We start from the raw sequence: 27,756 nt of genomic DNA, 5'->3' as shown, positions 1-27,756 counted from the left end.
CCTGTCACACTTGAGAAACATGATTTACCATCCTTATCAATCATATAGCCGTTCGTCTCCTCTAACCGCAAAGGCTCGCCGATGTGATATTGCAGCAACTTCAGTTCAGGGTTTATAGTGACTCCAGCTTCACTCCACCTGAACCTTACTTTTTGGTTACTATAGGAAACTAAAAACGAGAAAAAAATTATTAGTAATTTTTTTAATTTCATAAACATCATCATTATTAACCCATATTCAGGTCACTGCTGAGCTCGAGTCTCCAGAATGGGAGGGATTAGGCCAATAGTCCACCACGCTGGCCCAATGCGGATTGGCAGACTTCACAAATACAGAGAATTACGAAAATTCTCTGGCATGCAGGTTTCCTCACGATGTTTTTCCTTCATCGTTTGAGACACGTGATATTTAATTTCTTAAAATGCACACAACTGAAATGTTGGAGGTGCATGCCCCGGACCAGGTTCGAACCCACGCCCTCCAGAATCAAAGGCAGAGGTCATAATTATCCACTGGGCTGTCACGGCTATAATTAAGAACGCAGATAAGGACACCATGGAACAATACAGGGACATTCTCAGAAAATCAAGCGTCCCTGCGAGATTTGAGAAAAATTTAACTTTTCACTTAAACGGAGTCGCGGGCATTCACTAGTAAGTATATAAAATTTTGTAGCTTGTTTTTGACTAACTAATGAACGATAAATTCATCTATTATATAATATTTACTCAAAAAATAACATAAATATAATTAATACTTTTAAGAAAATTTATCTGTTAAGGTGAAAATTTAAAGCACGTTAATCCAGCACAATCGTACTAGCTTTTTGCCCTCGGATTAGCATGGATTATCCTTCTCCATTTCAACTTAATCTTAAATTTATTTCATTCACTTGAATTACGCAGATCACTCTGAGCACAAAATCTCTCGACTTATTCAGCAGAATTAATCAAGCCCGTACGATAAACAAAATTATGGAATGGAAATAAAATGCTTTTATTTGCATAAATAGCTGTTATTACTGGCTGATGCCTGCGACTTCGTTTAAGAAAAACGTATCCTGCAGGAACTCCCATTAGGGGTTAAAGGGGAATGTCCTCCAGCCCATACAAAGTCGGGGTAGAGAACCCCGGTAATATACCCCTGTATAAAAGTAGATGGGGATGATAATATGATGTATGAATAGGAATCAGGTAAAAATTGGCTTAATAAAAGTATGTTTCTTCAAGAAAAACCAATTTTAAGGCAAAATGTTCGTCTCTGTACCAAAGCGGCGAAGTAACACTTAAAGCTGTATTATATTTTTTTTGTTACCAACAGCTTAACTTACAAGAAACAAACCAATCACAAGCCTTCAATAAATATTGTAAAATTCAGACTGTATGATCAACGATCTTAGCTTGTCCCCGTTGTAGACAAATTCAAGATGAATTAAAAATGTCGTAAAACGTTGTAGGTAGCTAACTTTTTTTGATAAAGTGCCTAATGATTTTATTGTTAAAGTAGATTTTTATGATTTTTAGTAAATTGCCGGGTGGTTAGGGCTAGTCCTGGGCCGGGGATCGGTATTCCCTTTTTGTATAATCCTTTCGTAGTGGATGCCACTATCATTTGACGGCCTCCGTGGCGCAGTGGTATGCGCGGTGGATTTACAAGACGGAGGTCCTGGGTTCGATCCCTGGCTGGGCAGATTGAGATTTTCTTAATTTGTCCAGGTCTGGCTGGTGGGAGGCTTCGGCCGTAGCTAGTTACCACCCTACCGGCAAAAACGTACCGCCAAGCGATTTAGCGTTCCGGTACAATACCGTGTAGAAACCGAAAGGGGTGCGGATTTTCATCCTCCTATTAACAAGTTAGCCCGATTCCATCTTAGACTGCATCATCACTTACCATCAGGTGAGATTGTAGTCAAGGGCTAACTTGTAAAGAATAATAAAAAAAAAATCATAATAACTACCTGCGTGCCAAGTTGCAAAGCACTTCGTACAGCGGTTTGAACTGTGTGTTGATAGATCAGTCAGTAATGATTGCTTTTAGTTTTAGTTGGTTAGTACTTCAGTTTTTTTACTTACAGCTCTCAATGTAAATGGGACACGACTGTATGTCCATGGGATAGAGTTGAAATTCCATCTGGCAAGCGATGATCGCATGCATCCGCGCCGCATAGCGCACCGTTTGGTTTCTGTACAACGTCACCGAAGAAAACTTGTGCGTAAGCTCTGCGATCTCTATAAAAACAAACAAGATATTATTTTTGAAAATGTTTAACAAAGTAAATACCAACACAACTACACATCATATCTATACTAATAGCTGAAGAGTTAGTTTGGTTGAACGCGCTAATCTCAGGAACTATTGGTCCGATTTGAAAAATTCTTTCAGTGTTAGATTTAGAGAGCCCATTTATAGGCTACATACTATCCATATTCCTGCGGGAACGGGAACCACTCGGGTGAAACCACGCGGCGTCTACTGCTTTACAATATAGGTGGAGGTAAGTAAGAAGAACCTTAACATACGCAAGCCCATATTTGCGATTTTACTTGATGAAGTGACGATGAAGTCTGAAATGGAAATGGGCTTACTTAGTAGTTACAAGTTAATTTTTTTATCCCACCTTTGTCACTTGCTATGCATCGTACTGGAACGCTAAATCGCTTAGCGGTATTTCTTTGCTGGTAGGGTGGGTTTCCATGCCTACTACCAGATCAGTTAGAAATGTAAGAAAATATAAAATCTCAAGTTGATTCGTGGTGCGAATCGAATCCAGGACCTCTCTATTAAAAAACCACACAAGTACCACCTTTGCCAGTCAGGCCATCAAATCAAACAAACAACCAATTTCCATCACCTTATAATCGTATGATTAACTCTACTTATGTCATTATCACGCTGTATAATCTATACTAATATTATAAAGAGGAAAGATTTGATTGTTTATTTGTTTGCATTGAATAGGCTCTGAAACTACTGAGCCGATTTGAAATATTCTTTCACGAGGGTGAAACCTCGCGGCGCGGCGTTAAAAAGGTGCATTTTAGAGATTTTTTAGAAATTTTGTGTTATCTCCGAAACTATATGACTAATTAACATACTGTAAAAGGCAAATCTGATCTCTTTATTATTCTCTTGATTATTAAGTAATTCATTTTAATAAGAATTTAAGTTTAGTTGTGTGAATAATGACGTAAACCTTAGTATATGACTTAAATAATTCAATAAAGTACAAAAGGTACTATATCCGCTAAAATATAGAAGATATATATATATGCTGGCGCGACATTTCTTGTAGGAAATGATATGTTCTGCAAAGTTGTAGTGCAATATTTTATTCTAACATCAATAGTATTTGCAGCGCACTCCATGTAAACAATATGTTAGGTAACTTTTGTATACCTTGGAGTTTTAGGAAGGATCCCTAACTTTTTTGTAAATATATTGTAGCCTATAGCCTTCCTCGATAAATGGGCTATCTATCAGTGAAAGTATTCTTCCAATCAGACCAGTAGTTCTTATAATTAGCGCGTTCAATCAAACAAACAAAGCTTTTTAATGTTAGTATAGATAATAACATATAGTTACACATGTAAATGTTCCTATCAAAATAGATACTTACTTAAAAATATATTTTTTTTGTGCAAGCTCTATGTGCCTTGTGATCATAATTATATTGAATTGTAAATAAAACATTGTTCATCCAAGCTGAGTGAATTGATAAATTTGTGAATTAAGTTTAATTATGTGCTAATCGAATAACGTGACAACGGTGATCATTCAGTCGAAAAAGCTTTTTTTATTATATTATTATTATTAGTAAAATGATAAATTTCACAAGTATATTAAGTATAAGTATTCAACATCAATACCACAGAACAAAGAAAACGCTATAAAAATCAAAACAAAAACAGAAAATAGTTGTAGTAAAATGTATAGTAAATAAGCCTTTCTGATCTCTCTCGCTCTCTAAAAAAATAACAATTTGAAATAAACCAAAGAGTAATCTTTGGATTCTAAGAAGAATGTATTAGGGTGTAATAAATGAATTAGAGTTTTTATATAAAACTGTTAATAATTCTAATTTATTTTTACTAACACACGCAAAAACTACTAAATGGATTTGGCTTAAGTTTGGAACAGAGACAGATTAACATAAAGACTACTTTTCACCTCGAAGTCAATGATGATAAAATGTACTGAATAAGCTAGTTGACAATTTTTTTTTTTATTTATTCTTTACTAGCGGACGCCCGCGACTTCGTTCGCACAGTCGTTGTAAACTTTCAACTACCCCTATCCCTACCCTACCTCTACCCTATCCTATCCCAACCCTACCCCTACCCTACCACTACCCTACCCCTACCCTACCCTACCCCTGTCCTACCCCTACCCTACCCCTACCCTACCCCTACCCTACCCTACCTTCTTTATTTATTCCCCCCCCCCCCCCCCCGCGACTCGCATCGAGCGCGGCAACCGTTACACAAAAATAATCCATATAGCATGAATTAGTATTCACGCGCGATGGCTTAGCGTATTTCTTGTATAACTTTGGTGTTTCTTTACCGATTTTTATGATTCTTTTTTTATTAAATAGGTAATAATGTTAACTTTCTTATTAGGGATGAGTGATGAGTGTTATAAACATAAGAGTAGACAAATATAATTAGAAAGCTAAGCTAATCTGCTAAGCTATCGGGAGTTACACGTGTTATTGTGAGTCAACTATAAAAGATAGACATATATATGCTGTTGTGTTTTTATAGATAATTTTAAGGAGAATATTTCCGTCATACATGATTTCTATGTAGCTTTAATCATTAAAGCTGTACACGCGACGGAAGCTTAAAATATTGAGTAACTTCTCCCGTTTTCTCAACATTTCTCTTCACTGCTCTGCTCCTATTGATCGTAGCGTAATGAAAAGTATACTATAACCTGCCCAGGAGTATGTTGAATAATTGTACCAAGTTTCGTTAAAATCCGTCCAATAGTTTTTGTTTCTATAAAGAACATACAGACAGACAGACAGACAGGCAGACAGACAAAAATTTTACTGATTGCATTTTTGGCATCAGTATCGATCAGTAATCACCCCCTGATAGTTAATTTGGAAATATATTTCATGTACAGAATTGACCTCTCTACAGATTTATTATAAGTATAGACAAGTTAGCCCTTGACTACAATCTCACCTGATGGTAAGTGATGATGCAGTCTAAGATGGAAGCGGGCTAACTTGTTAGGAGGAGGATGAAAATCCACACCCTTTCGGTTTCTACACGGCATCGTGCCGGAACGCTAAATCGCTTGGCGGTACGTCTTTGCCGGTAGGGTGGTAACTAGCCACGGCCGAAGCCTCCCACAGCCAGACCTGGACAAATTAAGAAAATCTCAATCTGCCCAGCCGGGGATCGAACCCAGGAACTCCGTTTTGTAAATCCACCGCGCAAACCACTGCGCCAGGGAGGCCGTAAATGGTCTTAAATTGATCATTATCGTTCTACTTACTAGGTTGAAAAAAATATCGTATTTTTTTAGACGTGATTATATGAAAAATTTTATTTTTTGATATTTGTTTGACAATACGAGCCAATAACGCTGAAGGCGATGATGGCCTATATTTAAACTGTTTCATGACGTCTCTATAACAAATCCCTTACAAAAATATTAATTAACATTAAGTTTGACGTTTAGTCGAGTAACATTATGACGTTACAAACAGCATTTTTGACCTTTGGAAAATTAAAAAAAATACATGATATTTAAATTAAGTTTTTTATGAAATCCTTAAGTTTTATTAATTGATATCCGATATATTTCGGACCCTCATTATATGTACTACACGAAATTAATATTATTTAAAATTTGATATACGTCAACTACTAATATGTGAAAACTGAATTTTACGCGGATGAAGTCGGGGCGTGCTCTAGTAAATGATATTTCAGGTAACATACCTAAAATATGCGTTCAGTCATGGAATTAATCAGAATTGTATAAAATGTGTTTTATAATGATCATAATATTGTATTACGAGTATGTTGTGGGTATACACTACAAAATTTTAAATACCGCTAGATTATAATCTATCTCGCGAGATTGTAAACTATCGAAAGATTGTGAACTGCATCATACTGCTTACAATTTAACGTAGGTAGATTGTAAGGATTTTTATTTTTTTATTTGTACGTACACAAATAAAAACGTAACTTAACATATCATCGGTTTCGGAGCCACTTAAGTTTTGGTTCTTATAAGTATGTGTGGAGTTCACAATCTTTTGACAGTTTACACTTCACAATCTCACGAGATATATTATTAATTACTAACAATACTTATTTATAATTTTATGGTGTCATAATTATCCAGCCTGCTTATAATTTAATTAAACAACAAAAATATACATAGAACGGTTACATAATAATTATTATACCAGATATAGAAGGAACAAAAATTAAATAATCCGATAATGGACGAAATATGAAAGCTACATTTAATTTTTTAAAGGTGCGAGGTACTTTAAAGACTGTGAATAAAATATAATACGTTGGAGCACTATCGTACCAGCAGATTGATGACAAAAATGGCACGCTCCTCCTAAAATTAAAAATAAAATTAGACCATCTAAGTAAATTAAAATAAATCTTTTTAAGAAAATCATGAATATACCCCAAATATATTTTGTCTCTAATATAATCGACAAATAATGAAAAACAAGAGTTTTCTTTTTGTTTTAAAAGAATATTTGCCCCATCTTTTTTTTAATTTCACCAATATTCTCCTTCCCCTCCAACTAGTCGGGAAAGACTTTGCTAGGAGTGGGTACGACAATAGACCAACGGGGCGGGGATCGAACCACCACCCCTGGGTCATGAGTCCAACCACTCTTACCTATATACCTTATATCTAGGCTCTTGTTTTCCAAGTTTTGTAAATTTTGTTACTGTATAATTTTTATTACCACCATAATAGCTGGTAAACGAGCATGGGGTTCACCTGATGTTATGTGATGGCCACTGGCTGCAGTCATTTGTAACACTAATAGCACTGCTGATGCGTGCTTTGAAGGATTTGTTTGCCCGCCCCATATATATATCATGACACTACATTAAAATTATTTAAAACATTGTAGCTTAGTTCTACAATTTGTAGGTATGGCCCTTGTTTAGGCAAATGGTTGACTTAGCTGTAAATAAATTTGTAAGTACTTTTACTGAATATGCTAATTTTAACTAGTACTAAAACATCTTTCTCACCTTTCACGTTTATTCAGGAGCTTAAAATGATAAGCAAATAAATAAATTCGAAATTAAATATCTTCCAAGCAAAAATTTAAAAAAATATTCACGTATTGAAGTAATTATTATATTCATCGCATTGACCTCATATAATAAAAGGACACACAATCATGTAGAAAATTTCACTTAAAAACTGGCCAATTTTGCTTTGACAGTTTTAGAATTATTGGTTATGAAATTTATACCTAAAGTCCTTTATATTATATAGTCCAATATCAATAAAATCCCGAATTCAGAGCAAAATCAACTTTAGGGATTGAGTTTAAAGTTTGAATTTGCAAATGCGACTACTTGAATTGAGTGCCAAGAAGTGGTGCTTGGCACTCATTGAGTGGGGACGGTTTTTGGTCGCTGATTGTGTATCCATTTTCTAATAGGAGATCGATGATTCATCGTTACGTTTTCCATAAATCTGTTTAAATTTTTTGTGGTATCACCAGACTCGTTTATTAAGGTTAAACTATCTCAGCTTAGTTGAACAACCTATAAATTAACTAAAACTTGTAAAAAATATTGTATAGCTCATGAATCAACCAACAATACATGCTTAGCCTTTCATATCACAAATGCGGGCTTCAAATTCACACTTGAAATGCTCGGTTAGATATGCAAACGTCGTTAGCAAACGCTGAAGCACCGGTCCATGTAATTTGTGTAGTCAGATTTGGCAAGAAGTATAAAGCTAAAACATCTGACAGATAATTATAAATTTAAAGTTTATACATTTAGAGATTATATACTTAGTGCTCTTTCGAGCCTTTGAATGTCTGAAAATCTTACACGCTTTAATATAATAACAAAGAACGTCACACAGATTTCTCCTATAACATTAAAAAATTCGTTTTTAGTGCATGCAAGCATTAAAATAAACTTTAAAATTTCTGTTTGCTACGAGAAGACTCGGTATTGATGGATTAAGTGAAATTTTCAAAGTATGCCGGCGTTTTAGCCCTAGCCTGCAACCGATAACTTATTTACAATGGCTACATCATACGTACCTGTTACTTTAGAATTAAGAAAATATGGGTCAGGATGCCACAGATTGTCGAAGAACTCAGGAGGCAACGTCACGTGGTCGTCACCTTCTTCGAAGATGTCCTCAGGAAGTTGCAATCTGCTCTCAACCCATGTTTGTCTAATAAACATGTCCACTCTGCAATTCGATGAAAGTATGGTTAAAAGTCACACCTAAAGGAAGAAAACTACATATTGTATTTCTTTATAATTCTCTATTAGAATATGTTTGTAATAGCAGAGAAAACGATAGGAGATACATTGCACCTAAGGAATGTGAAAAGTGGAAGAGGAAGTGGAAGGAAAGAGATCTCGAGGACGTAGCCCGATACTTACCCGATGGGTTGGTCAGATTAAATCTGCGCCACTCTTATCAAGGTACGGATGGATGATGAAGAATGATGATGATGATGATGATGATGATGATGATGATGATGAGGGGTACCTGAAGTCCATATCTTCAACGTTAATAGAGTTTACATCGACAACGTATATACTGAATTCCACAACTACAGGTTGCCCTTTGCGAGATGGAGGACGCATTTCTGGAAAATAACAAAATGTTAATTTAATTCAAAATAAATAATGTATAAGATTTATTGAACATTAATCGTGGGGTCAATCTTTATTCTATGCCGTTACTTTCAGGTTTAGGTTTAAAGATTGTTTATTTTTATAAAGACTTAGTCTTTAACATGAGAACATTATTGGTAACTTAAATTACATCGCCACCATATTTTTACTATTAATTAATAAATACTAAGTAATAGTAAAAGTAGTAACATATACATGGGCAATATATCCATTCATTCAGTATTTAGTCGAACACAGTCGTGGAATTAATAAAACTTTTCAACTGATGAAAAACGGAGAGAAGGTTATCAATTCGACGTGTATATGTTTTTTTTTTATTTATGAACACATGTAACTTTTTACCGAGTGGTCCAACTTTGATAATTTGTTTTTAACTTGAAAGGGTTATATTTCGAATTAGGTCACATATAAATTTGAAAAAAGTGATCAATAGGTAGAAACATACTTAATGTTATTTTTAACTTTTTAGTTTCGTGGGTACGTTTATGTTTTTAACTGTGTTGTTGTTGTTGTAATTTTGTTTTTTTTTCAATAATTATTACTGTCATCGTGTTATTACTGTGTCGGGTCATGCGTAGATTTCTCCAATGTCGACTTACAGGTAGGTTTTGATTGGTCGACTAAAGCCCTTTCAATTTTAATCCATATTTAGCTGTGATACTTATCCTTTTCATTTATTTATATTAATAGTTTTTACCCTTTTTTTCACATATCCGTCTACAACAGTTTAGCCTTCCAGAGATTTGTCCGCCCATTTTAAAATTCACAGAACGCAGATAAAGAGCTTAAGCAATTTTCATTTTAAAGATCTGAAGGGGATATCTCTCTTAATAAACTAAGCGGATTCATTGCAGCTTTCACAAGAAGATAACACTAATCCTGGAGCAACGAAATGAATTTTTTAACTTTGACACCGGATGCAGGAATAAAATATGCTATCTGTAAAAATCCAATTTCACTCGTCTGCAAAAGGAAAACGAATTTTTGCATTCACAAGCTCTTTAATAATATTAATCGAACTTTCAATTTATTTTTTTAAGGCTTTTCAGTTTTTCCGGTTATCCCACTTACTGAGTATTTTTAATAAACATTTCTTATTCTGCTTTCCTTATATTATTTTATGTATACTGCGACAAATAACAATGACAAATAACAAACACGTAGCTTGATAGGTGTTTTAGTAATTAAAATATCTGAGCGAACGACCTGCGCCGTTGTTTTCTGGGTTAGATAGTTTTTTGTTTTATAAAATGCTACTTTATTGATCCACATTCAAGGACAAGTACTCTATAATAATGATTATCACTCTAGGCTTTCAAGTCATGTAACGCCGTCTCGTATTAGGGCAGTTGGAATTTATTAGGGCAGTTTTCATATCATACCTTTGACATAATTTTCCGGCAGAACTACTCTTGGTTTAAGCGTGTGATTCCTCTTCGATGTGACGTCATTGCATAGCCTGTAAATAAAGGAAAAATTATATTTTATCTTATTGTTTGTTCATAATTTAAACTAGTCTAACTAAGGACGAATCCGGTCAGGGGCATGCACCTCCAACTTTTCAGTTGTGTGCATTTTTAAGAAATTGAATGCCACGTGTCTTAATCGGTGAAGGAAAACATCGTGAGGAAACCTGCATACCAGAGAATTATCTTAATTCTCTGCGTATGTGAAGTCTGCCAATCCGCATTGGGCCAGCGTGGTGGACTATTGGCCTAACCCCTCTCATTCTGAGAGGAGACTCGAGCTCAGCAGTGAGCCGAATATGGGTTGATGACGAACTAAGGACGTCGGCGACTTGATTCACGTAAAATTCAGTTTTTCACAAATCCCGCGGGAACTATGGATTTTTCTGAGTTAAAAAGTATATACGAGTATGTTGCTCAATAATCTCTTCTATATTCCAGTGAAAGTCCCATTAGGTTATAATATTATTAAATAGAATAGATATATATTTGTAATAATAATAATTATTACAAATAAATATATAATATAATAAAGAGTAGCTGTATTTTTATTCTTTAAAAGTAATCCCTTGACTACAATTTCACCTGATGGTAAGTGATGACGTAATCTTAGATGGAAGCGGGCTAACTTGTAAGGAGGAGGATGAAAATCAACACCCCTTTCGGTTTCTACAAGGCATCGTACCGGAACGCTAAATCGCTTGGCGGTACATCTTTGCCGGTAGGTAACTAGCCACGGCCGAAGCGTCCTACCAGCCAGACCTGGACCAATTAAGAAAATCTCAATCTGCCCAGCCGGGGATCGAACCCAGGACCTCCGTTTTGTAAATCCACCGCGCATACCACTGCGCCACGGAGGCCGTCAAGCTCAGACAAACAGACGGACATAAACAGTATAAGTATGGTAATTGATTTGAATTGGAATGATGATTCACTGTAATACAATATAACAATAGTACAGGAGTTGTTGTGACTATAGCTTGACTAGTTCGTTCGTAACACTCTCGATAGTCCGCGCGGGCCGGGAGGGGGTAGCGATGCCCCCGCGAGCCCGACTTGTTTCCCGCGCAGTCCCCCCTCTGACCCGCGAGCATGACTTCACACCCACGCTTCATCAACGATCGGAGTTTCATCAACGATCTTGCCAAGCTATAGTATCTAGGCTTACACATCTTATATATATTGTATATGTATTCTTACATATATATTGTCTTTCATGTATTACTAATACTATTACTGTAAGTGCTAGAATAAAACTGTAAGCTAAGATTTTTGAGTTAATAAATAAATTATTTGTTTAACATGGCACACTTGGAAAGAAAATTGACTACGTATTTATAGAATTTTACAACCCGGTTACAGCAAAGTCTCTGCTGCAGTATAAAGCAGTTGGCAGCGTAAAGAATGACGTCAATGAATTCGTTATTTCGCCAACATGGCGTGTGCTTATTTTTGAGGGTGTATATTGGACTTATAAATGGTAACATTCCTGAAAAAAATGTTCATGATAGGTAATTATGTACGTAATTTAAAATGTCTTCAAAACGATCATAAATATAACGATTTCTGTAAGAAATAATGAAAAAAGCCCAGTGGATATGACCTATCCTATGTAAAAACATCGTGAGGAAACCTGTATAACTGAGGATTTTCTCAATTCACTGCGTGCGTGAAGTCTGCCTGTAGACTGTTAGTCTAAGCCTTCTCATCCTGGGAGGAGACTCATGCTCGACAGTGAGCCGAATAACGAGCTATTAATGATGATAATGGATAACCTACAAATTTACAAAATGGTCATAAAAAATGATTTCCCCTAAAAATATTAGTAATCTACAATAATGAAAAAAAAAATGCTTTCGTGATTTATCAAGTTGTGGTATTTAGGATAAAAATAATAATTTATGTGAAAATTTTATTTTAAATGTTTTCTCATCGTCACACGGCTTTCTTTCTAGATAGCAGTAGCAAGTTTAGTTAGACGGTTTTCACAATACCCTGTGTATTATTGAACCATGAATTTTACCTGGAATTTATACTTCTAATGAAGAGAAATCTGAAGCGCTGAACGTCTCTTTTCTCAGAATGTATTGAAATAGCTAATAAATTTATCGAGATATTATGTTACTAGTTTATTATACTTCTACGTATAAAGAGAGGCTTATTTAAATTATGATAGAAACTGCCCATACCCCTCCTCCCGTATCCTTCCATTCCCTGTATTTACACGTACTTTAGGAGTGATTGGAAAGGTTTGAAGGAGAAGACCTTACTGGACAAAATCCAGAACATTTATCAATTAATGCCAGTCTGTAGTCAAGTTACACATCATGACAGTTTCTGAAAACCATATTTCCATACTCGATCATCATCATCATCATCATATCAGCCGATGGACGTCCACTGAAGGACATAGGCCTTTTGTAGGGGCTTCCAAACATCACGATACTGAGCTAGCGAATTATCCGTCCTCAATACTAATATTATAAATACGAAAGTAAATCTGTCTGTCTGTCTGTTACCTTTTCACGGCTAAACGGATAAATCGATCAAGATAAATTTTGTTATAATCGAAAATGGAACCTTGGCAGAATATAGGCTACCTTTTGTACGTAAAATAAAAGTAGAAGGGGATTCCAAGATTTCATTTATCATAATACCAAAATTCATGTTGATCGGTTCAGCCGTTTAGCCGTGAAAAGGTAACAGACAGACAAACAGACTTATTTTCGCATTCATAATATAAGTATGGATAAATATATAATAATAATATAATACTAGTCACACCTTTATTATATGTATAATGCAAGCCATGGATGCCCTCTAGACTAGAAAGTTCTCTAATATCTTTATGAAAACCATATCATTTTCTTCATTTCGGATATGGTGTGGTAGATCTATAACCTTCAATCAATTTCAATCAATGGGCTTTTTAGTTCCTGAGATGAGTGAACAACCAAAAAAAGTCCTCAGGCTTATAATATCAATTTTATCGTAAAATAATATGTTGTTGGAGTAATTATCATCAGACTTACTTCCGTAAATTAAAAAAATTAAACTATTAAAAAAAACACAAAAGAATGGGCACCCTATTCGTTATAACTTCAAAGTTGTCGCGTGTTATTAAACACTATTTTCACTTGTCATAGAGCTGTCTGCTTTCGTTCTTTGGAATAAATAATTTATATTCACAAATTAACATATACAATGAATAAATAATTTGAACTATTCAAGTTTGGTGTCACGAACGTATCTTTTCTAAGCAACCCTTAATTATAATTGAGTTATTATGTACCTAACTCCAAATAAATATAGTTTAGAGACAAGCTTTATTTATTTGGTTTGTTTAATTGCTGAAATCGTCGTCAGTCCACCTGGTGGGGGGTCGGTGAACAATGCGTTTTCTAGTGTGGGGTCGCCATTCCAGCACCTTATTAGGACCCCAACGTGGAATGGCAACGTATACGTTTGGTATACATTTAGATTTTAAACAAAACACTTTACTCTAATTGATACATCGCCGCGCTAAAAGGATCTTTAGTAACGAATCGACAACGTAAACCAAATTGCAATCCATGCAGCGTCTTCGAAATATTTCTAGTCTTAATTGACGTTTCAATTGTGCTTGTAAGCTAAGCCTGATTGAAATAAATGATTTTTACTTTGATTTTCAAGCTTTAACTACTACTGAAGCCATTTGGCTGAAATTTAGAATAGCAAAAAAATTACTCTGGATTAACACATAGGCTACTTTTCATCCCGAAATAATCTATGGATTCAAGAGATTTGGGAAAACCTGATAATTTTGATTTTATGTGGATATGACCTCTGCCTCCGATTCCGGAGGGTGTAGGTTCGAATCCGGTCCGGGGCATGCACCTCCAACTTTACAGTTGTGTGCATTTTAAGAAATTAAATATCACGTGTCTCAATCGGTGAAGGAAAACATCGTGAGGAAACCTGCATACCAGAGAATTATCTTAATTCTCTGCGTGTGTGAAGTCTGCCAATCCGCATTGGGCCAGCGTGGTGGACTATTGGCATAACCCCTCTAATTCTGAGAGGAGACGCGAGCTCAGCAGTGAGCCGAATATGGGTTGATGACGATAATTCTGATGGTATGAATGTTTGTTACTCTTTCACGCCTCGGCTACTCAACCGAATCACCTGAAATTTTGAACAGAGATAGATTATAGTCTAGATTAAAACATAGGCTACTTTTAATCCCGAAATAATCCATGGATTCCCGAGATTTGCGAAAACCTGATAATTTTGATGGCATGAATGTTTGTTACTCTTTCACGCCTCAGCTACTGAACCGAATCACCTAAAATTTTGAATAGAGATGTATAGAAATCACCTAAAATTTTGAATAGAGTCTAGATAAACACATAGGCTACTTTTCGTTCCGGACAAATTCATGGTTCCCACGGGATTTGTGAATTTCTGGCTGACGAAGTCGCGGGCGTCTGATAATCAATAATAATTGATGACAAAAAAAAATTACAGTGCAATTTTTTTTATACGTAGGTATAGATAGATAAGGAAGTACAGACGAAGTAATACAATTACACCGTGTTATACTGTCCTAATTTACGAAGACCCAGTTTAAGTTGTATTTATTTAAAGCCACGCTGCATATCACAAATGACGTTGGAACTTTAACCGGGCCAAGGCAAAGTCATCGATTTGCTATATTACAAGCACGCAATCACTATATTTAGATTTCAGCCATTTTTTCATGCGACGAAGCAATTTATGCAATTCAATGTGGAAGCACAACACAATATGAATAATAATAATTAGTTTAAGGGTTGAATGCCAGAACGAAAGCCAGTAAGAATCATGATCGTGATCTTATAAAACTTGAAAGCTTGTCAGCCTATACACAGAGTTTACACACCATTCGTTTGTTTAGGAGGAAGCAGGTGGCATTGGGAGGTAGGAGGTCTGAGAAAGTCCATAGTTAAGAATTCAAGTTCGAATAAGGACTATTTTTTATATTATACTACCGGACGCCCGCGACTTGGACCGTGTGGAAATCAATGTAAATTTTCAAACCTTATTTCACCACTTTAGGGGTTGAATTTTAAAAATTGTTGAATTACATTATATTTCGTATTTTTTATTTTTTATAAACAAATTTTTGAAGCCGTAACTCTAAAAATGAAGGACTTTCCATTTTAACCCACATTTTAACCCCTATTTCACCCCATTCTCATTTCGTTTGAATTCATTCAGTAGTTTCAGCGTGATGCCCGAATAATAAAAATCATACGGTATTGTAATTTACTATTGATAAAATTTAAAACGGAGATAGATAATAGTTACCCTAGATTAACACGTAGGCTTCTTTTTATCCCGGAAAAATCCATGATGATTTGTGAAAAACTAACTGTCACGCGGACGAAGTCGCGAGCGTCCGCTAGTTATTACTGTAAAATGGTGTCAGGCAGTTGGGCCATGATTTCCAATATTACCCCATACGATTTCTATATTAACTGTTATTTTACTTTGTTTCAATATTAGAAATGGCAACAAAATTGAACTATAGATATGCTCTGGGGAAATTAAACGTTCAACTCCAATATTTATTTTACGTAGAGGTCAACAAAATCATTGTTTATGTTCGAACTGATATAGCTCTGTATAGCAGCGGCGAAGAGTCCAACTAGCCGATTCCCGCCGGGTTACCGTTTACAAATCCATACATATTAATTACTGTAATTAATATTATGTATGTATGGATATATAAGAAAACATATCACGCGGTTTGAATTTGCTTTTCATTGGGTTACCTTTGACAAATTTACAACCTTCGCCTCTGCTGTATAGCCAGCCTGCGAAAGCCAGATGAATGCCTCATTGTATAAAGGCCGAAAGTTGGTTGGCTTGTGCCCTTACCATAGGCTTTTGACGGCCTTCGTGGTGCAGTGGTATGTGCAGTGGATTTAACGCTAAATAGCTTGGCAGTACGTCTTTGGCGGTAAGCCCCAGACGAAGCCTCCCACCAGCCAGACCTGGACCAATTAAGAAAACGTCAATCGGCCCAGCCGGGTATCGAACCCAGGACCTCCGCCTTGTAAATTAAATTAAACGATGTCGTGTAGAAACAGAAATGGGTGTGGATTTTCATTCGACGACTAACAACTTAGTCGTTAACATTGTTTTTATAAATGTGTAAAGACCCATTCACTAACTGATGATTATTATGCTGGGCGAAAGTTTGAACCGAGCAACACAAAGGTTTGTTCTTTATAAGACTTGTATTTCATGATAAATGCTAAATAAAATGTTTACAGGATTCGTAATGGGTGTTTAAGCAGCTTTTGTAAAAATATAAAAGTCTTTTTGGAGATTTATGAGTTCATACTTATTGTAATCCTTATGGTGCTCGCACATATTCACTGCAGCCGTACGATTCCTAGCATGACAAGCTTAATGCTTTACTTTATTTAATTTAAATAGTAGGTACAATAATTTTAATTTAGCTAAACTGCGAAATCTTTCAAATTTCAAACATTATCACTATTCGATTGCATTTAAATTATTACTTGATCAAGGCAAGTTATGGTTTAAGATTTTTTTTTAAATTTTGATTTGGCTTGAATCTTTTATTGAACAAATAAAATAAAAGAAATTTAGCATCAAGGAATATATAATTAAAAGTAATTTATATGAAATAATCGCCGAATTTTATTAAAATTACTGAAAATTTATCAATACGTATTAGGAACTAAAAATTCCATTCATAAATTTTCCTTGTAAGTGAAACGTCAGAAAGAATAGGAGAGAAAATGCCATGCTAAGGTTTTCCTTCGACTATTCCTTTATGCTAAATATTTCTATGATTTTCAAAATTTTAAATAAAAAGCGAAAAATAACATTGTATAGTACTATGTAACTAACATTTCCATATCTTTCAGTAACGGCCGTTTCTGAAAGATCCACGGCTGATAAACGTCTGAAATTTCTAAAGCATACGCGTCAAATTGAGAACCTCCTCATTTTTTTGGAGTCGGTTAAAAAGTTCACAGCGTGCGGTTGGGTAATGTACAAGCAGTCTTGGTTCAAAATTTAAGTTCCAAAGAATACATCAAATTTTCTGTCGTAAATTATCAGTCAGGAGGAAAACATTATAGAATATTTCTTTTCAGTTAGTTTTTATTACCCCAGGAGTACCTAACAAAAAATATTTACGTATAGGTACGTACTAATTTTCATAATATCGACTAAACTTTATCAGTTATAGGGTTGGAGGCTTAATGGCTAAGAATTAAGTTCAAAAAGAAGAAACACTTGTAAAATGTCCAACTGTATCTTGTTTACCATAACCGAAACAATAAAAAAATTAAAAATGCTTGAAATGGTTATAACTAACCAATCGTCCTTTTGGAACCCATTATTTATGTTGTGCACTTGGCAAGAGCCGTGGTAGCCCAGTGGATATGACCTCTGCCTTCGATTCCGGAGGGTGTGGCTTCGAATCCGGTCCTAGGCATGCACCTCCAACTTTTCAGTGTGCATTTTAAGAAATTAAATATCAAGTGTCTCAATCGGTGAAGGAAAACATCGTGAGGAAACCTGCATACCAGAGAATTATCTTAATTATCTGCGTGTGTGAAGTCTGCAATCCGCATTGGGCCAGCGTTGTGGACTATTGGCCTTACCCCTCTCATTCTGAGAGGAGACTCGAGCTCAGCAGTGAGCCGAATATGGGTTGATGACGACGACTTGGCAATGGGAACTACGGGGCACGTACTTGTACGTGTACTTATTCATTTTGAGCACTATACTTTTGTTTGGATGACCGACGATTCTAGAAACATTAACATCTCCTTGTACCCGCTGTCCCTTTTGGCTTATAAATTATTCCTCATTATTGGTGTCAGCTTAGTGTTTCCTTTTCTACTGAGATTCATTTTATTTTGATATAGGGTAGCTCTTAAAAGGCACTCATTCAATGTTTATGTGAGTTTGATAAATTATAAAATTTAATTTGCCATTTTAAGCAAAGAGTTTAAAGGTTAATAAAATATCAAAGCGGTTGCACAGGTCTGTCCTTTGCTTAACGCGCTAATGTAGACTTTGATATTGATTATTTTAAACACCATTATAAACTTTCGAAGAACATGGTACTTTACTCCATAATTTTGGTCTAGTTATATAATAGTATCATTATAATTTTTTCAGGGTTTACATTTTTTATGAATTTGTAGGGGCACAATAATAAAAAAGCAAATAAATATTAAGAACTAGCGGATGCCCGCGACTTCGTCCGCGTGAAACTCGATGTAAACTTTCAATTACCCCTACCCTACCCCTACCCTACCTCTACCCTACTCCTACCCTACCCCTACTCTGCCCCTACCCTACCCCTAACCTACCCCTACCCTACCCTACCCCTACCCCTACCCTACCCCTACCCTACCCCTACCCCTACCCCTACCCCTACCCTACCCCTACCCTACCCCTACCCTACCACTACCCTACCCCTACCCCGTTTTCTAATTATTATTAATATTAACTTTATACAATAACAATGAAGCTCAAATTGACTACGTTTTAGTTACAAATCATTTGTATGGGAAAAAGAAAAGGGCTATTTTTAGGGTTTTTCCAGCAATAATTCTAATTTTTCTCGCCGTAAAAACTATCCTTGAACTTTAACGAACATTTTAAAAAAAGATTTGGCCAAATTGGTCCAGGCGTTGTTGAGTTATGCGCTTACCAACACATTTTGCGATTCATTTTATCAAATGTCTATAAGTACCTACTTTTAATAAATCTGCAGAGAGGTCAATTCTGTACATGAAATATATTTCCAAAATAACTATCAGGGGGTGATTAGTGATCGATAATGATCTCAAAAATGCAATCAGTAAATTTTCATCTGTCTGTATGCTCGTTATAGAAACAAAAACTACTCGACGTGTTTTAACGAAACTTGGTTCAATTATTCTTCATACTCCTGGGCAGGTTATAGTATACTTTTCATCACGCTACAATCAATAGGAGCAGAGCAGTCAAGGGAAGTGTTGGGAAAACGGGAGAAGTTTCTCCATTTTTACAGCGATCCTACTGTAAGGGCTGGATTAATGGTCTAAGGGCGGAAGAAGTCGCGGGCGTCCGCTAGTAATAAATAAAACCTTACTATGTTGTTATTAAAGACATACCTACTTGAATTGAAACTGAAATTTGACGATAATCAGGAGATAATAGCTCATCCCGGCCGGTGGGCATTCCCCTTTAGGGTTAAAATATCAGATCAGATTGCCTCAAGAACACATTTTGCAAAAAATATCCATAAGGAAATATTTAGCAAATAAAAGCCCTCTTATCTACTTCCAGTTCTGTGATATGGTAGTAGATAAAGTAGGATAAGGATAAGCTTACATCTTGCTTCTAATACAGTGGCGTTTACTCTATAGATGTTTACATTCACTACCCTTAACGAACCATTACTGGAGAAAAGAATTTCCCATTTTTCAATTTGTACGCATAATGTCTACACCACAATGACAATTGTATACTATAGATAGGTTATGTCCCTACAAAATCACCGCAATAAGACCTAGTTTGGCCTACTTTACTATTTTAGTCGAGTACTAACGATTTTTGTGTGGTAAATCCAAAAATTATTCGTACTCAACTAAAATACTAATAATCCGAACTAAGCATAAGTGATCCGAATTTAGCTACACCACTGAGCGCACACGTGCACAATTTTGACTTTAATTCCATTATATATATAGTTTTTACAATTCCTGAACACACAACTTGACATTGTAGACGATTTTTAGGTATTGTTTGTTTAAATAACATTCGTTGTTTATTAAGTGACTAAATGAAATTAGTAAATTTTCCACATTTGTCTGCCTCCGTTTTGAGGCGCTAGTACCCCATATCTAGAATAAAATATCATTGCTACACTAGGTAAATGGCACGCCACGGTTAATACCTGTCCAAAAATGTCGACCAGCTCTCCAGCTGTATTGTAAAAGGGCAAAGTGAAAATTTTCACCAGTAAACAGGTTCGCTGCCGTAAGGGGTCGATTGACCTCGGGCACCTAGCTTCTTTAAAAGTTACGAGGTCAATGGACCTCGTAACTTTTAATGTTACGAGGTCAATACTCGTACCACACTACAAAGTTTTAGTATGAGGTCAAAAAACCTCGTATCACACCAGAGGAAAGTACAGAAAAATCAGTGCCGCAGCGAACGTGTAAAACGAGGTTTCGGATTCGAATTTTAGGCTTGGTTGGCCTGAAATATAGGCTCGTGGTACGTGAAATTGATTTATCCCACAATTTGCGTAGATCATATTATACGCCGAAGCTCCTAGCTACCTAGTTATGGATTAGCTGTCTTTCAAAATTGAATATTGGAAAGCAATAAATATTTCGCAGTTTATGCATTATGCCATTTTTGGCAGATATTATTATTATAATTTAAACTTACTTTAAAAAAAGGTTATTTTCAAATACCGGAAAGAGCAGTGTTGGTCGACCCCCCACTAGGTGGATCGAGGACATCTAGCGGATTGCAGGAAACCGCTGGATGCTGGCGGCTTGAGACCGTTATGCTTGGAGGTCCATGCAAGAGGCCTATGTCCAGCAATGGACGTCCATCGCCTGATAATGATGATGATGAATGATGACTGTAATAATTGCACAGTTCTTGCATATTATTAACAAAGTTTGTGCAATCATTTTGTTGTTTATACCAGCTTCTATACATGTATGTCAAATTTAAGCGGCGTAAGTTTGTCCGTGTGTTTGTCCGTGTGAAATATATTCTTAGTTGAAACTTGCAACTGCATAGCTATCATAACCGGTTCCGGAGTTTTTGAGATAGATATAAGTAGGTACAAGTATATAAATGCATCATAAGGTAGGTATAAGTATATAAATCACTAGGAAAACATGTCATTAGCTTCACAAACTCGTCTAATGTACTAGTACAGTACAAACAACAATAAAAAAAGAATCTGACTTCAAGTCTCCAAAAAGAGGCAAATAAAAATCGAAAATAATATGCTAAAAAAATAGTTGTCAGTTTAATGAGTTCGGTGCCATAGAATAAACATTGTCACTTGGTAGTAGTTAGCCCCTCCCCATTTTGAGGGTTTCGTAATCCACAAGGAACCCTTCTTTATCTGATGATCTTACTTCTCACTTCTCTGATGTTCCTAAAAATTTTAATGTTGTTCATATCAACGCCCAGAGTATTCCTGCACATTATCCAGATTTGCTCTCATCTTTTGATAATAAGTTCATACACGCCATTCTGATTTCAGAATCATGGTTAAAACCGTGTCTGTCCTCTACAACCTATGCAATCCCGGGATTTCAACTAATACGTAATGATCGCATTCACCGGACTGGGGGTGGTGTTGCCATATATTTACGCTCTCACATACCCTTTAATATCATAAATTTATCTGACGCCCAGGCCGCGCCGGGAGCGGAACATTTATTTATCGAAGTATTATTTTCTAACACTAAAGTTTTACTTGGCGTGTATTATAATCCCAATCTCACTATTGACTACTTCCCTGCTTTTGAAACTCTTTTAGACAGATTTATTCCATTGTATTCGCATAATATTATTATGGGGGATTTCAATACCTGCCTGCTAAAAGCAGATTTCCGCTCTCTGCGTCTAAAAACAATAGTGAGAGCAGCCAACTTACAAATACTTCCTCTTCTAGCTACACATTCTTTTCCTAATTCGTGCCCATCTCTTCTGGATATCATCTTAGTTTCTTCCCCTGATCATGTCGCCAAACATGGCCAATGTCCCGCTGATGCCTTTTCGTATCATGACTTGATTTTTCTCTCATACAAAATTCGTCCACCTAAAACTAAATCGAGAATCCTTCTGCTGCGTAATCGGGAGGGAGGGAAGACGCTGCTGGGATTGACTGGACCAATGTTCTTACTGGAGCTAACATTGACAGTAGGGTTGAGAGCTTTAATTCTCTCCTTACTCAACTATATGAAGTACATGCTCCAATACGTCCTGTTCGGCTTAAGCACCTCCCTGCTCCCTGGCTTACTGAGGAAATTAAAATTTTACAGGGTAAAAAAAACTCGGCTAAAGCCAAGTATAGATCCAACAATTGTGATGCCAATAAGGAAAAATATCATATTATTCGGAATCGCTGCAACAGGTTGTGTAGAGACATGCAACGACGCCATATCCACAAATCCATACTCGAAGAAGAAGATTCAGGTCGAGTGTGGACATTTCTTAAGTCTCTAGGAGTTGGGAAAGCGCGTCAAAATAATAGCTCCTTCAACATAAATTTAAATCAGCTTAATAGCCACTTTTCCTCTACTTGCGTCATTGATGACGCCACTAAACTTACTACTAAAAATAATTTACTAGCTTTACCCACTTCTGATGATCCTGCTTTTATTTTCTGTCAAGTCACTGATAGTGATGTTGAGAGAAGTATTCGTGAGGTCAACTCTGATGCTATTGGTACTGACTGCATTAGTCGGAAGATGATTATTCCTCTCATTAACCTACTAGCTCCAATAATTAAATCCTTATTCAATTTCTCCATGTCTTCCGGGAGTTTTCCTTCCTCTTGGAAGGATGCTCAAGTCATTCCACTACCCAAAAAATTAAATCCTTCCTGCTTTTCTGACTATAGGCCTATTTCCATCCTCCCATTCCTTTCGAAAGTTTTTGAGCGTTTAGTCCATCGTCAATTAAGCCTTTTCCTAACCCGACAGAATCTTTTAAATCCTTTTCAATCTGGTTTCCGCACTGGTCATAGTACGACTACTGCATTAGTAAAAATTACCGAAGATATTCGTTTTAATATGGACAATCAGTGTGTCACAGTGTTGGCCTTACTAGATTTCAGCAATGCATTTAATAATGTCGATTTCGAACTTCTACTAGCCAAACTAGCTTCTCTCAACATATCTCCTAATGTGATTGACTGGTTTCATAGTTACTTGTTCGGACGTCGGCAGCGTGTGCGAGTCAATGACTCTGTGTCTGATTGGTGCACAATTTCTGCCGGCGTACCGCAAGGTGGCGTGTTGTCTCCTCTTCTTTTTTCTCTTTTTATAAGTTCTATTACTCTTCAACTTACCTCGCTCTATCACCTGTATGCAGATGATCTCCAAATATATGCTCAGTCCAAACTGGCTGATTTACCCAATGCAATAGATGCCATAAATAAAGATTTAAATTGTATAGTGCAATGGAGTAAGGCTTATGGCCTTAAAGTCAATCCGTCTAAAACCCAAGTTATTATTATAGGCAGTCACAGTTTGGTTGCACGTATTGACTGGGATAATATTCCATACGTAATCTTTGATGGAACGCGTGTGCCATTTAGTGACACGGTTAAAAATCTCGGAGTTACTTTTGACAAGTATTTCACTTGGGCCCCTCAGGTAAGCAGAGTAAGTGGGAAGGTGTTTGCATCCGTGGGGTCACTTCGTAGGTTACGAAACTTCCTTCCTTTATCTACTAAAATTGCGCTTGCACAATCTCTCCTGTTACCAATTCTCGATTACGCAGACACTTGTTATCTAAATTTGAGTGAAGAATTACTGGATAAACTTTACTGGAAGCGCATTCAGAATGTTTGTATAAGATTCATATTTGGACTTCGCAAATATGATCATGTTTCCGAATTTCGCGAAAAACTCAAGTGGCCCTCGATCCGCCTTCGCAGGAATACTCACATTCTGTCTTTTTTGTATAATGTCCTGTTTAATCCTACGACTCCGATTTATTTAAAAGAGCGTTTTAGCTTTCTAAGTGATACTCACTGTCGCTCCCTTCGCTCTGAAGACAACCTAATCTTAAAAATTCCTTCCCATAATACTTCCTTCTATTCTAAATCCTTTTCTGTTAAAGCTGCTCGGCTCTGGAATTCATTGCCCTTAGACACTCGGCGTGCCCAATCTCTAACCTCTTTCAAACGGCTGGTAAACATGCACTTTTTTCCTCCCTGATCTTTTAATTTAACTTATTAATCCAAATTACGCTTGTATGTGTATGTTTATTTATTATTATTTTTGAATTATTTTGTTTATTTATTTTTCTTTTGTCTTCCATTAGATGCCGTCTTGTTTTTATGTTTTGCAGGTTTTCATGTATGTATGTATGTATGTGTGTATGTATGTATGTATGTATGTATGTATGTATGTATGTATGTATGTATATATGTATTTCTTTGTATATATGTATGATGTAGTTAAGTATAGTCTATGTATTATTATTATGTATTATTGCTTAATATTTATGTATTTAAATTACTTAACTTTTCTTATTTTTTGTGTGCGTATACCCGAATCGGTGCTTACGTTTTTTTTTTTTTTTTCTCTTCCACAGTGGTTGTCTGGAAGAGATCGCTCTTTAGCGATAAGACCGCCATTTGTACATTAGTTTCTAAGTGTTATTATAAGTTATTGTTTATTTTTGTTTTTAATGTACAATAAAGTATATTTCTTCTTCTTCTTCTTTCTTCTTATTAATTGCTAGTTTAGTATATACTACAACTCGCCCCGCATTTTCACCCGCGTAATTTCCGTTCCTGTAGGGATACCAGAATAAAATAGCCTTTGACACTCACTAGTAACGTGGCTACGTACTGTTAAAGAATTTTCAAAATCGGTTCAATTTCATTCAAAAATTCATTACCCCTTAAAACCTCACTAATTTACGAACTTTAACCTCTTTATAATATTAAAGTAGGATGCTAGTAGATAAATGAAACAAATAAATGACTGAACGTAGCTAGTTACCACCCTATCGGCAAATGTGTATTGATTTAGCATTCCGGTACGATGTCATGTAGAAACCGAAAGGAGCGTGGATTTTCATCCTCCTCCTAACAAGTTAACCCGCTTCCATCTACAATTACATCATCATTTCACCTCTCTCTCTCACCATCAGGTGAGATTGTAGTCAAGAAAACTACTTTTTACTTGACTACAAACAGTAAATCAAAACAAAATAGTTCAATAGGTATATAACATGGAATTGCTTACAAATTAGCTTTGTGTATTTCAAAAATTCTACAATGAGTTCGTGCGAGAAAAACGCTAATCGCTAATGATGAAAAAAAATTTGTATTTTCATGTGCGGTAAGTAAACGACCCCTTACGTGGCCGGTAGGTACGAGTATAGGTAAGTTCAAGGTCTTTCTATCGGACCTCGCATCTTATTTAGCGATTACTGTTGTTGCTCGTGGGGTTAATAAATGACCGACGATAAGTATCTAATAGTAGGGCCGGCCTTCAGACTGATAGACTTTTAAATTATGCAACTGAAATAGACTGTACGGCCTGACTCTAGTAGACCGAATGTTTTTCATGAATGTGTGCGTTTGACAAATATTTGCGGTCTGTATGTATATTTACCCATTGTTTTCGATGAAGGCATTTTAAGCCGACCTGGTGGGGCCAATTCACTAACTTTGATAGATTAGCTACTGTAAGAAATAGTAGTCTGAGATGGATATGACGTCGCTCGATCTCGTGTTGCGTGTACGTGGCGCTTAAATAGTAGGGAGGTTAGAGAGGGGTAGCGATCGGTTGGGGGGAACAACTTGCGATATAAGGCGCTCGTCGTACGGTCGGCTTCAGTATGTTCTTGGCGTTCGAGCCGTCCACAATTCTTGTTGTGTAATTCTTTATGGGATAGGCGGGGAGAATAACTTGAGTGGAAAAGGGGAATGTTACTTAACTGTCAAGGACGTCCTTAACCCTCCTTAGTCCCTTAGGCTCCTTAGTCCTTAGCCAGAGAATAACTCAAGGCTATTCTCTGCCATTCCAGGGTCTTATTTTGGTTACAGTTTGATTTGTTGATTAAATTGTACTGACAAACATTATGACCTTTGTTCGACAATTGTTTTCTTATTTTTGTTGTCCACTTCTGAGTCTGCTAAAACTACATAATATTTTTATTTGACAATTAATCAATAACAAACGCATTTTTCGTATTCCGTAAAGCCCATTGTTAACGAAAATCATAATTTCAGCTAGGCAATATCCACTACCTAGTATCTACACTCTGATATCAACGAAGGGTTGCCAGTAGCCACCGGATGACATTTTATCTCGTATAATCTCAATTTTGATTAGTTAGCATTAAATAAACAGTGGACGAAAAAGAAATCACGTGACTTAAGAATTACTACCAATAGCTAGTTGGTGAATTTCGTGTTATATCACCTAAAGGTACTCAAACTTAGTGAGTAGTACCAAACTAATTCACTAACTTTAACGTTGACTTAAACGTAATTGAGATTATATGTAACAAATGTCATCCGGTGCCTACTGACAGCCCTTCGTGGAAATCATACAGTAGGCATATCATATGCCATTTCTCAATTGATCCGATGTTTATTTTAGTGAATAGGCCAGCAGGCCGTTTCTTTGATTTGTCACTCATTTCACGTCTATCAATGTTTAGCATACTAATACATGAACCTTATATTCTAATATTATATCTTTGAGTACGGTAAGGCCATAAACTGAAACTAAAATATAGGATTTGTAGAGAACTGGAGACTACAATTCACGCAGAACACTATACGCTAGAGTTAGAGTTAAATTGGCTTTTCATGATATCTGATAATATTTGTTTACAATGCAAGCAATATGCTTTCGAATTGACTGAGACGTAATAACCATAACCGTTAATTTGCATAAATATAATCATAATATTAATACGTATTATCGTAATATTATCATGGATTTTATCGAAAACAATGTAATTGAAACAATTTGAATTACCAAATTCAAGTCAATAATGGTTTTATTTTTTTATGTAAATTGGCATCCGGGTTGAGCTTTCCGTCATAATTATAGAAACCATAAATGTCTATCAATTTATGGTGTCGATTAAATCATCATAATATGATATCATTATTACCATTTCATCATCACGATGACGATGAAATGGTGATAATGATATTCCATCAGCCGGTGGACGTCCACTGCTGGACATATTTTGTCCAATGACGTTTAATGTCGTTGGTCATATTGTGGGGGGTCGATCAACTGTGCGGTTGCTGGCTCTTCAAGCTTGGCATTGCCACTTCAGCTTTGCAACTGGTTGAGCTATATCTGTAAGTTTTGGTCTTCTGCTGATCTCCTCATTTCTGATTCGAACACGAAGAGATCACGAAAATGGTTCGCTCCATTAAGTACCCGCTGAGTGACTCAGAGTCTCTTTATGTGGCTCATGGTTTGCGGCTAAGTCAGTTTTCTTTGTAAGGAAGACATAAATTTCGATTAAATTGTATTCAAAAATTCAAAACTCATTTATTTCAATTAGGCTTAGTTTACAAGCACTTTTGAAATGTTAGGATTATGTCATATTTTAATTTAATCTAATGGTGGTAA

The 27,756-nt window shown here is 36.0% G+C and overlaps 1 protein-coding gene across 1 annotated transcript in view; it reads right to left on the bottom strand.

Annotated features, from left to right (window-relative positions):
* LOC112048639 (glycine receptor subunit alpha-1) overlaps positions 1–27,756 on the bottom strand; it is a 47,006-nt gene that overhangs the window by 8,600 nt on the left and 10,650 nt on the right. Inside the window, exons 3-7 of the mRNA XM_052882119.1 lie at positions 10,289–10,365; positions 8,758–8,857; positions 8,297–8,451; positions 2,073–2,228; positions 29–169 (exon numbers count right to left, since the gene is read on the bottom strand). Coding sequence (XP_052738079.1) covers positions 29–169; positions 2,073–2,228; positions 8,297–8,451; positions 8,758–8,857; positions 10,289–10,365 — 629 coding nt within the window. The remainder of the gene's footprint in view (positions 1–28; positions 170–2,072; positions 2,229–8,296; positions 8,452–8,757; positions 8,858–10,288; positions 10,366–27,756) is intronic.

The sequence above is a fragment of the Bicyclus anynana genome, chromosome 6, assembly GCF_947172395.1.
Source record: "Bicyclus anynana chromosome 6, ilBicAnyn1.1, whole genome shotgun sequence".
In the NCBI taxonomy this organism is placed as follows: domain Eukaryota; kingdom Metazoa; phylum Arthropoda; class Insecta; order Lepidoptera; family Nymphalidae; genus Bicyclus; species Bicyclus anynana.
This window is presented reverse-complemented; position numbering and strand designations above follow the sequence as displayed.